The following is a 12,406-nucleotide window of genomic DNA, read 5'->3' on the forward strand; positions in this document are numbered from 1 at the left end:
GGGAATAGGGTAGTACAAGTCCTACTGCATTCCTCAGCTGTGCGGTACTTCAGATAAAACCTGTGGTTAAATGACAACTATCACTCTATGGGAAGATAAGATAAGTGAAAGAGTTTACAACTTACCCAAGGAACTGTGATCTGAGAGAGTCAAAAACAAGACCTGGTGTCTTCAAGGCAGCACACAGCCACCTGCAAGGCTCCCGATCCCACACTCACTCCAGAGCGAGCGAGAGGATGATTTACGCTGCGCTGCTCCCTGCTGAGCTATTTACACAGTTGGGAATTTGTCCTGTTGCCCCACTCCACTCCCCACTTGGGAAGCACCAGCTAAAACTCAGCTCTGGCCTGCGAAGGACCTTTGCTCAGGAGCTGAGGGAGCACTGGGGGCTGTTTTCTGTCTGCAGCTTGTTGACGTCCCCCAGTTAGCCTGCTGGGAGGCTGGCTGGGTACAGCAGTGCCAGAGTTTATCCTTCAGTATCTTTTACTGGTTCTCCTGCGACCATCTTGGTACCAGAAAGCCAGAAAAAGTGGGCAGAAAGAATACCTTGTGCTTGCAGATTCCACTAACACAATGTAGAGGTGGCAAAACCCTTGTGCCAGTGCCCCACTCTGCTGCTGTGCCCATGCACACCCCTGCCCAGCACACTCCTTGGGAAGTATCCCAGAAAATCCCTCTGGGTATCAGAGCGAGAAGGGACTCCTTTGGTCTGCCCTGTTGCTTACGTGAGCCACGGGACCTTCTCGCAACACCTCTCTTTTGAGCTAGACTCAGCCTGCTAGCAAAAAAGCTATCCTCAACTTAAAATGTCCAGTGATGGCCAGTCTGCTGCCGTACTTGGTAGTGTGTTTCAGTAGCTGACTGCACACATGGTTGAAGCGTGAGTCCAGTTTCCAGACCACTGCAAGTTTCTAGCCCTGGCTTTAGCTGAGGAGCTCCCTGCTACAGCTGCCTGCAGCCAGCTATGTTCTCACAGACTGCAGCCGCCTTCCCCAGCAGAGCTCTTCGAATCTTTTAATCTACTATACTGCATGCTTTCCACTCAATGTATCTATCACAGCCCTCATTTTCCAATGTCCTTCTTGCACTGGGGCACTAAAGCAGAGCATACTCTTTTAGTAACACCCCGAACACAAAGTCAGCCGAAGCTGCCGCCGTCAACACTTGGGTGTTCAGCCATTAGGCTACGTCTCGACACTGGAACAGGACCCTCCCTGTGCAACCAGTATTTCCCAGGATAGGCTGCCCTTTTTGCTTCGCTCCGGCTTCAAGGCAATCCCGGTCACTGCCCGTGCTCTGCCCCAGGTCCCCTATTCCCCAGCCTTGCTGTTGCTGCTCACCTGCGCAGGAGGCAGTTGGGTTGGCCCATCACCTCCCAGACGCAGCCCCGCAGCCACTGTGCTTGCCTTCCAGTCCCGTGCATCTCCACTGACTCCTCGCCCCCACCTCTCACTGGAGGAGGCCATTTGCCCCCAGGTCCTGATGGCCCTCCAGCACTTCTCTGAGCTGCAGCAGAGCTTGCAGAGTCACCCACACCTCATCACGTGAAGATTTAATCCAACAGAGTCCAGTGCATCCCTTTGTAGAACAGTCTAATACATAAATTCCCATCACAATGAAAAAAACAGTTTATTCCTAGATGAACTTACCTAATGAGAAGAATTTATAACCGATGAAGCCCCTTAAGTTTAGCACAAAGTAGCTTGTAGTACATGGATTATTCTAGAATATTATCACAAGCAATAGTTCAATTTAAAGCAAATAGCTGCCAGACTCCTGCTGTGTCCCACACACCTGACATCACTCCCTCACTGGAATAAAAGCTATTTCGAACTATGTTTTCTCTCATGCAAGGACAGAGCCCGCTGAGATGTTGGCCATCAGACTAATGGAACATGCTGCAGAAAAGGCACATCTACCCCAGAAAAGAAACACCAGCCTGTAAAGCACAGTGACCAGGACAGGCACTTTTTAGACTTCAGAAAACTCTTAAATCAGGGTAGTGAAACTGTACACAGCCGAAGTGCGTTCCCATTAGCAAAAAATTTGGAAAACTGCATCCTTGGTGAAAGAGCAAATTGAAAGAGATAAGCTTGGCTAGAAAAGCAAGGCACTGCAGAAGTGATGGAGCACACGATCTGCCCCATCAGCTCCACCCATGCACTACTCATGCTGCTTTGTAAAGCTACTAAGGCTATAAATTTATAAAAAAAACTGTCAGGGTCATCTAACGCAAGCTGAGCAGAGCCTGTTCGGAAATTCTGCTACAGAACATCACATCTTTCTAAGACGAGTCCCAGGGTGGACCATGCAGGGAACAGCAGACCTTCTGGTAAAAAACAGTTGTCACTTGTCCATGATGTCATTTTTTAAGATGAAAAAAAAAAATATTTTACTAAATTAAATTATCATCTCCAAAAACTCTAAAGAACAAGATAGGGGTTTCAGTCTGGGTTATAAGGTCTCTGAAGTTTTACCTGCAAAAATTTTAGGCACTTACTGTCCATTCTCCAGGTCCTTCACGTGGCACACAGACGCTTCCACCACGTCCTTTGGGTTGTGGTAGGGATTGCTGGCAATGGGATGCTCCTCAAGGTGATAATGCCGGGCAGTCCCGTTGACTTTGTAGATCAGGGGGCTGGCTTTCCCGTTGGGCGACATCTCCTCCTTGCTTCTCTCCTTCTCAGGTATCACAACTTCAATTTTCACTTCAACTGCAGGAACAAACAGAAACCTTCATTAAAATGAAGCCAGAGGTTTTGCTGCCATTTGCTGCCAGAACAGACACTTTTTGTTGGCTTGCTTGGGAAGATAAAACATTTAATATCAAACTCGGCTTGATTACCCGAGCCCATTATTCCACTGTTCTTTCTCCATCGGGCACCTTTGCATGCATAAAGTACATATTCCTGCAAGCTGACGTTAGTCATCAGTGCAGAACAACCCCTCAGTCACAGTTCCTGTCCTGTTTAGTGGAAAACAGCTTCAGGCAGCTAAATGTGAGGCATGCCAAGGCCTCTAGGGCTCAGACAGACTTCAAAAAACCCTTTAATTGTTTGTAGATAACATTAACTGAAAGAGAAAGCCAACACTGCATGGTGTATAAAGCTGCTTCATTAGATGGAGACCAATTAATAAGGAACTAGAAATATCCAAAATTATTTCTGCATGAGGAAAATAAAAAAAAAATAAAAAAAAAAAATAAAAAAAATATTTAAAAATATAAAAAAAATAAAATAATATTTTAAAAAAATAAAAAAAAAAAAAAATAAAAAAATATTTTTCATGCAAAATTATTTCAGCGTAGAGCAAACCTTCAGCATTAAGTGAGAAAAGCAAGGACTGTCCGTTTTACTTAGGTGTACACCATTGAACAGGTTTGACAATAAAAGCGTCCCTGGCCTGGGGACCAGGGGACCCAGGGACACGTGGGAGCTGCTCATGCCGGCGCAGCGCATCCCCCCGACCACCCGAGGGGACACCGGAGCCAGCGGGTCCCCTCGGCCCCACCGCCGCCCTGGGTGCTGTCACAGGGCAGGGACGGAGCAAGGCAGCCCTTGGCACGGCGCAGCCGGGGTGCTGCCCCTCCGTCCTCCCCTCCCCGGGCAGGGATGGAGGGGGAGCACGGGGGCTCTCCTCGGCCACCCAGGTGAAGACACGCAGATGTTCATCCAAGCTCCCCAAAGGGCAGCGCTCACCCGGCCTCGCCGTGCGCCCACCCAGCCGCACGCCCACCCACCATGCCCGGGGGGAGCAGGCTGGACGCAGGAGCGTCAGAGGAGGCTGGTGATGAGCTCTCACAACATAAAGGGAAAAACATCACTTTAGCTCCTAGGCACTTCATAAAACTAAAGCCATTAATATTTATAACAAACCCCAGGGGAGTTCTATAGTAAGCCAGGGGGTAAGTGCCAGAGACTGAAGAAGTGCCTCAAGTAAATGGGAGATTGCTGAGCTTTCCCCATCTTATAAATGTCACGATGAGGAAAAGCTGTTCAGAAGATAAAAATTAAAGCTCACGACCTAAACAGGTTAAAAGAAAGGCAAAGAAAGGGGAACAACGTGCCCCAGAAGAGCGGGATGAGCCCTGCAGCAAGAGAAGGGTGCTGGGACTTCCCAGCTTTCTTCATTGCCCCATGCCATTTTTTGTAAGTCCATTGAGAGGACGATGGAAGAAAAGGTCAGGAGGAAGGTCGTTCATTTAGGAAGGGAGAAAAGCAAGTGGCCATGGCCGTCAGGCACTGGAGGCAGGCAGTTGTTTCAAGATTCCTGCAAGTTTCTGCTTTTTGTGCCAGCTCAGCAGGGCAGGGGATGGGGCGGCTTTTTGTCAAAGTGCCAAATCCTCACACTCACCAGGGGCAGGATTCACCAGGGGTTCTGACAGACAGATCCAGTAAAGCAATTTTCTGTGTATCCACAATGAACCAATAGAAAATGTGCGTTATTGCAGCTGCCAGCTGCAGGAGTTACTGCAAACTAATAGGCCCAGCACCGTGCATTAAAAAAAAAAAAAATGTTGCTATGAGCGAATTTGTTCCTGGAGCATTACAGAAGCAGCCCAGCCCTCTCAGGTACCCAGCAAAGAGGCTGCTTTCCCATGGCATTTGGAAAAGCAGACATGGATTTTCCAGGACAGAGTTAGGAAATATAATGAACATCCATTTATGCCAGTCCCTGTGAAATACTTTCAGTCAAAGAAACAGGAGTATCATTTCATACGATTACACAGTTGATCAGACATTTATCTGGAGCGAATGCGGCTGCACATCCTTGTGGCCAGACCCCGGAGCTGGGCAGCATGCTGCTGCTGCTGCTGCCGACTCGGTCACAGGATGAGACCGGGCTGGCACCAGCGAAGCCAGCGGCTCCGAGCCCCAGTGGTGATGTTGGTGCTGGTAAATTCACCCTGCAGGGAACAACCCCCATCTCTCATTTGGCCCCATGGCCCAGAGCTTTGTTTTCCAAACTACATTTGGGTCAGGTGAACACCCAGAGTGCTCGCTGATCCACAGGCGTATGAACCTACAGGTATGAAGATGGAAATTTAGCTCTGAGCTCTTCACTTCTTTCTCAGTCAGCAAAACATATGCAAAAAGCAGCAGTTCTCTTGAACCAGTACGTGACATCGTTCCAAGCCGTCCCAGCTAGGCACTCACCAACACTGCTGGACAAATGTCCAGAGGAAAAAAGAGGTATAAAGTCTTCCGCCCTCCTATTTCGGGCCCCACACTTCACCACTTGCCTCCGTGGGGGGCAACTCCCACCCACCTCTCCCTGACCCTTTATCCCCCCTTCTCCTCCTCCTCGTCCCCCCCGGCCCTGCATGGGGTGTCCCCCTGGCCAGAGACCTGCATTCCTGAGGGATGATCCCTCCTGGAATCCGGGGCTCAGTGGCACCTGAGCTGATCCAGCAAACTGCCTCAATTGCCATCAGGGAAAATGACATTTAAATGAAATATTTATAAACCCAATTTTAATTCTGAAATCCGGCTGGCACCGTGTTGCTGGGTCCAGCGCATTCCATCCCTTTGACAGTCATTTTCTGTAACTGCTAGAAGAGGTTCCTGACCTTAAAGCAAACTGTTTGGAAAGTTTTAGGTACATGCCTGCAAATCTGTATGGTGGTCGACTCCTCAGGGTCCAGCCAAGGCCACCGCTGTCACACAGCAGCACTGCCCCGGCCACGGCTGGTGGGAACAAGGGTGACAGCTGTAGCTTCCAGGGCAGAGCAACTTCTGCTCTCCGAGCATGTATATGTATGCATCTAGAGATATAGATATGCTGGCTTGCCCTGTGCCACCAGCATCACTTACATACATATATATGCATATGTATGTGGTTTTGTGTGTTTATGTAGATTTTTAATATATATGTATTTTTTATCTATACACACACACACACACACACACATACATATATATATATATGAAGGACCAGGAGGCCAGGGCTGGAAGTATTCCATAATATACAAAAAAGCAGATGAAACAGTTGAGCATTAGCAGGTGCTAATACCACACATCCACACACACCTCAGCACTGCCAGCTCTTAGTATTCAAAAATCCTGAGTCAGCTGCCCAAAATCATAGATTGCTTAAAATACAGACTCTTGTCAAGACTATAAATTTTGACCCAATTTTTTTTTTTCCTCCCAGGTTTTCAGCCTTTAGGTCAGAGCACTGCTGGGACCCCTACGTGCACACCCAGGAGCCACATCCCGACCCCATTTATCACAGCTGGCTCAGGGTTTTGTTTTTTTTTTTTTTTCCACACTGTGGCCACGATGCTCTTGTGCTTTGCCTCATGTCATTAACAGCTGGCAGTCAGTCATTAATACTCCATTACATCTCCTGTAAATTTATTCCTTCTCCATCACTATCACAGCCTTGTGGGACAAGTCAAAGCCTCTGCCTGCTTTTAGGCAGGTAGTTGCGACACGAGGCTGGAAATGTTGGCATCAACCCCTGAGCAAGGTGCTGGCAAGTGGAGGGTGGCTGGGCTGCAGTGCAGGGCCATGGTCCTTTTTAAAAAAAATTAGGGCAATTAAATGACCCAAGACTTCTTTATCACAGGATTAGGTTCCCTGTATGGCTCAGTGCCCTTCTAGAGGCTAAATTTAAACTACGGGTATCAGGCCATTTAAAGTGTAATACTTTAAACAGTAGAAACAAGGAAAATACTAAGTTAATACGGCAGTGCAGGGGAAGACAGAATTGGCATGAGCCAAGAGCTGGCTGGAACCTGAGGGAGTCTGGGTGAGATGAAGATGCCTGGCCCTGGGGGATGGAGGAGGTGGGCCGGCGGAGGGGAGAGCCCCGTGTCTGCCCTCCCCACCCACAAAACCCCGCGATGCCTCAGGGTTTGCTGCTTAGGGGCTGCTGGCACAGGGCAAATGAGGACCGAGGGCAGGGAACAGCCTCGTACAGGCTGTACGGTCCCGACGGCTCCGAGAGCGGCGGAAACCAGAAAAGCGTCACGGGTAGTGACGACGGAGGGACCCGCGGGGCGCGGTGGGCACAGCCAGAAAGGCCGGTTTACCCCAGCAGGGTTTATTTTCCCGCAGCCAGCACAGAGCAAATCCTCTGCTGCAGGACGTGTTTGGGGTCTCGCTCTGCCCTGCCAGAGCTGCGCTCTCCAGGCACCCCCCAGGCTCGCCCTCGCTGCCTCGTAACTGCTGTCCTCGATGACAACTACTTTAGGTGGTCTCAAAGAGACTCCAAACCATTTCTATTAAAAATGACAGAGCTAACGACAAAACCATCATGTCAAACACGCGCAGCTTTACCCTCCCTCTCCAGATGCCCTGTTCAGCAAATGCCATGCTCCCAAAAACCAGGAGGTAGGACTTGCCAGCCAAGCCTGGGCGCACCCTCAGAGCCAACCTTAGAAGGACACACAGCCCACGGCACCCCCTCCGACAGCATGCAGCATCCCTGCGAAGGGGACGTGTTCCCTGCTCAGAGCCAAATGCATCCTCTGTGCGAGGGCAAAGCTCACCCGCAGACATGCTGCTGCCCTGCCCCATCATCGAGTGCTGAGCGCAAATAAAATAATCACAACTTTATAGGTCTTGCAAGCCGCTCTCCCACGCCTGGTGCAGAGATGGTGCTGCTGCAGCTCACACCGAGCAGTCACTGGCGCACGATGGTTCCCTTTACCCGCCATCCTGACCTGGCTGTCTCTCCTGGAGCGGGTGCTGGGATCCCACGCAGACTGCCAGCTGGCAGCTCATCGCTTATGCATCACGCACCCGGAGAAAAACCGGAGGAAAAAAAATTATGCAGAGATTGAGAACTGGGCCTTCAGAAGAGGATCCGGCATCACGGGACTGCAGCACTAGAGATAACAGAAGATTACTTCGCTGCTTGAACATAAGCTCTTAATTAAACACTTGAATATCAGGATGGGGTCGGGTGCTGCAGCAGCAGCCAGACTTCAGGGCTGGCCTCCGGTACAACCAGCATAGTTATTTACTGTTACAGGACTCCACTCCTCAAAGCCCTTGTATCGGTGATCTGCTCATCAAAAGGTCTTCCTGGCACATAACAATGTGTGTGGTGCAGTGTCAAGGTTATCTCGAGAAACGCTGAGGGTTCTCAGGGGGACTGAGGGTCTTTCTCAGATATAAGATGATGGAGCAGATAAGGACCTCATATACATCTTTCAAAGGTGTCTAAATAAATTCTGTTGACTTCAGGCTGCGCCTGAAATATTCCCTTCATGTCAAAACAGCACTGATGGAGAAAATAGCCCTGTTCTGTCCCTGCGTGATTTTCTTCTTGTTTGTACAGGTGATAGGCGGATTTTTAGAAGCAGGAAAGTCCACTACTTAACTCTGATGGTGCACAGTTCCCGCAAGAAATGGGAATGACCAATATCATAAAAAGGCTGTGAAGCCTCTTTGCCAGAACAATTGGTATCTGCAAATGCATCTGTTTACCTCACTGCATTTGCAGGTTTTATAACTACTGAAATGAAGCACCGCAGTCAGTGGTGTGCTAAGCAGGGACTGGGGAAAGGCTTGTCAAAAGCCTTTGAAGACTGCTAATCAAAACCAGAGCTGCAGAGAGAGCACTACACTACAGGATGGCATTTTCAGTCATTTGGCCCTGCTATGCAAATACAGCTCTACATGAAAATCTGCAGTTCAGGAGATATGCCTGCAGAGCGCTTTTATTCCTCCACCGGTCCAAGATTAAACACAGTTTTGCTGATGGTATACAAAATAAAGTGGAACTGCCAGCAGAGTTTGTTACAACTTTAGTCAACAAAGGCATTTATTCCTGGATGCATTTTCACTCCTTAAACGTTTCAAGGAAGGATATAAACAGCATGAGTTTTCACAAAAGAAAACTTATAGTTCACAGTGTCCAATGCCATATTACTTTGGCACTGCAATGACCCATAAAATAATCCCAGTACAGGTCAAGGGCAGAAAACCACCTGTATTTTCCCCTTGTGCCTTGCAAAGCAAAGGCAGAGGACCTCACTCAGTGGATGCTCAGTGGGTTGCAGACACAACTCGTGTTGGCCTTCTGACCTTTGGAGTCCTTCAACCTGAAATCCCCACTGCCTGAGGCAATGAAGACAAATTGCCAATAAAAGGTCCCCAAAAGACATTTTTCCACCCAAAAAGGCTACATGTGGATGCTGCCTGATCTGATCAATCAGCGTGACTGCCCGATTCCCCTTGCCCTTGGGCACAAGCAGGTAACAAGGACAGGGTCCTTCAGCTCCCTCTTAGGTGGCCAAAACAAGCAGCAGGATGGGAGCTCTCCTCGAAGGCAGCTTCGGCGACGCCGACCGCACCAGCCCCCCACGCACCAGCATCGGTCCCTGCGGACCGGCGCTGGGGCGATGCGGGTGCTGCTGGGTATGATGAGCCCGGGTGACCAGGCGGTGCCTGCTCGTGCCCAGGCTGCCAGCCGGGTCTCAGGACAAGGCTTAACGCTGTCACTTCCACACCAGACCTCCCTCAACCAGCCAGTTTGCCCATGGAGCCTGCACTGCAGCCCCTTCCTCTCCTATGTACGCCCACCCTCGCCAAACTGCAGAGAGCAGGGAGCCCATCCAGCCCAGCCGCGGCGGGAGCATGCGGGGCAAGGGGAACATCCTTGATGTCCAGGTGCCTGCAGCTGCTTTCCCCGCTGGCGGCAGCACGCAGGGATAAGCTTCGCCAAGAAAATAAAATCCAGAGAGCGGAGCAGCCCCAGGACCTGGCCTGGGTGGTGGGACTGAGAAAGCACCAAGAAATCAAGCAGTCGGTGGTCCTGCTCCTTCGCTGGTCGTTCCCTTCCAGCAGGGACAAAATGAAGGGCTGGCCAGCGAGCAGCAAAGCCGCAGCAGCAAGGACGGTGCCAGAGCCACACACGTTGGTACGGGGACGGCTGTCACACAAACCCACCCTGGGGCACGAGGGGGGCAGTTCTGCCCTCCGGCGCTGCAGGAAGGCAGGAGCGGGGAGGGTGGTGGGGGTATGAGGAGATGGGATGGGGAAGAGCTGGCAGCGGGTGTTTGGATGGGGTTGCAGGGTGCCGGCTCAGTTCTCCTCCCGTCCCCCGGCACCACTGCAGCCCCCGCACAGCTCCCTGCCTGGGAGCGAGAGCACCGAGGAATTTGGGGGGGATTAATGGGCCCGTAATCCTCCCCGCGGGAGCCGAGAATTAACATTCTCCCGGCCAGCGTCCGCTGCTGCCGCTGACCTACTTCTCCCCACGGAGACGGCGGGATGTCAGTCACCTGGTTTGGGCTTGGAGAAGCATCCTCCCATGGCGCCGGCCGGGACAGGCAGCGGGGACGGGGACGGGGGGCAGGTCAGCGAGGGCACGGGCACATCCTCGCGTGATAAACCGCCCGCTCGGCCATCCCAGGCTCCAGGCGTCGTTCGCAACCTGCGTCGGGTAGAAAAGCTCCGTGAGAACCAGTACGGGCAGAGAACGCGGGTGCTGCAGGGAAGGGAGGAAAGCCGGCGAGCAGCGCTGCTGCCTGCGCCAACAGCTGCAGGCAGGAGCCGGGCAGCACGAGCATAGAGGGTGCGTGGAGCACGGGGGCAAGTCGTGCCAAGCCCCACGCACCCCCGGTGACCGAGTGGCAAGGGGAAAACGTGACGCTGGGAGTTGCCGGTAAATTCGGTTATGAAGTTTATACATTCAATCATCCTTTCAAAGTTTAAAATTGCAGAAACCCTCGTATCATTTATGTTCAGACTTTAATAACTTTCCAAAGCCCTGCCTTTGCGAATTAAATCTCTACGCGCATAGGTCACAGCCCAAATACAATGATTAAACCATAAATACATTTCAGTCGGTTTTTTTTCTTTTATTATTAGGTGATAGAAGAAAGAAATCTGCTTTACTGCCCAGTCCTGCAAGTTCCCCCTTTCCAGTAATGCTCATTCCTGCAGAAATCCCATTCACTTTGGAACAATTATTTATTTGGGTTTTCAGTATCAGGCCATTTTGCACCAAAACCCAGTTTTTTATACTATTAAAAATTTTAAAAATCTTGTCTTAAGTGGGACAGGCAAATAGTCCACTTCCAGCTGTGTTTATCTCGTTAGCTTTGACTGATAGTGCTCTCAGATTTGGTACAGACTAAGAAGTAGGATAAACCTTTTTGATTATATTCCTTGACTGAAAACAGCAAAGATTCATACAATGCAACTGGCAATAAAATAGAACATTTCATTAATTTTACCCATTCATACCTGTACTTGAACTGACTTACTATGGCTTCACCATATATTTTTCACAAAGCCTTCCAATCTGGGCAGGAAGTTAAAACCATTTCCAAAGGATATTTTAACACAGGCAAAGTAGGCTTTTCTGCAGCTTAGAAAGTGCCTCAAGATCTTTTCGAAGGGAAGAAAATAATACAGAAGTGCCAGGAGGCAGACACCAAGCACTGCAATTCCTCCCCTTTACTTAATGACCAACTCAAAATACCAGGATGCAACCCTCTGTTTTCAGCTATATCCCTCCAAAACACACACACTCCTTCCTGCACACCTTCCAACTCCCCTTCTGCCGTGCATGGCATGACCTCCACCAAGTCCCAGGTGCGTTGCAGGAGGACCTTCAAAGCCTGAAGTATGTTGAATAAGTAATCCAGGCTACAAAGGAACAAGAGACCAGTGCCTTGCTGCGGGGTGCAAAGCGGACACTTGCCATTTGATAATGGGCACTGAGGGGTACCGGTTTGGGATAGACTATTAACAGGACAAAAAACAGACAAGCTTGCCTGCAGACTACAGAGAGGGATCAGATGTGTGCGGAGCCGCCAAATAAGCTCATTTGCAAAGGGGGAACATTAAAAAGAGCAGGGGACAGCCAAGAGCTCTTCTCGCAAGAGCATCCAAGGAAAGCAGCACGCCAATATTTATGCAAGAGCAAATGCAAAAAAAGATGCCATGTAAGAAAGTGCACAAACGCAGAGGAAGATTTGGGAGCACTGGGGAGAACACCGCAGAGAAGTCCCATGCAGTAACTGCTGCATGGCCCTTTGCCAAAACTGGCAGGAAGGAAGGGAAAATGGCTTTGTATCAGAGAAACAGATTCTCAAGCCATTGACGTATCAGTGATACAGGACAGTAATGTAGTGTAAAACACGTAATAAAATACTATGCAAAGGCTGGCAAAAAAGGAGGCAGGAGGTGAGTGCCAAGGAGGCGTGGGTGATGGGGGATGAGCTGGGGGGGGACATCCAGGACATCCTCAGCATCAAGCCAGAAGGGAAAGTAAAACCGGACCTAAGTGAGTTCATACCAAAATGAGATGCCACTGTGAGCAGAACGCGCCAATGAGACAACATGAGCCACGCAAAGGAGAGCAATGAGAAAGCTGAAACGAAGATACTGTCACCTACGCAGAGGCTGGGCTTTCTTCTGGAAGGCAACCAGCCTACCCTGAG

General features: G+C 50.1%; 1 protein-coding gene across 7 annotated transcripts in view; it reads right to left on the reverse strand.

Moving 5' to 3' along the window:
* The window catches only part of AIFM3 (apoptosis inducing factor mitochondria associated 3), a 49,915-nt gene that overhangs the window by 27,743 nt on the left and 9,766 nt on the right, over positions 1 to 12,406 (reverse strand). For all 7 annotated transcript variants that reach the window (XM_030025757.1, XM_030025758.1, XM_030025756.1 and 4 more), the window contains exons 2-3: positions 10,238 to 10,389; positions 2,501 to 2,714 (exon numbers count right to left, since the gene is read on the reverse strand). In XM_030025757.1, the coding sequence (XP_029881617.1) occupies positions 2,501 to 2,714; positions 10,238 to 10,268 (245 nt within the window). In that variant the 5' untranslated portion in view covers positions 10,269 to 10,389. The remainder of the gene's footprint in view (positions 1 to 2,500; positions 2,715 to 10,237; positions 10,390 to 12,406) is intronic.

The sequence above is a fragment of the Aquila chrysaetos genome, chromosome 9, assembly GCF_900496995.4.
Source record: "Aquila chrysaetos chrysaetos chromosome 9, bAquChr1.4, whole genome shotgun sequence".
Lineage (NCBI taxonomy): Eukaryota > Metazoa > Chordata > Aves > Accipitriformes > Accipitridae > Aquila > Aquila chrysaetos.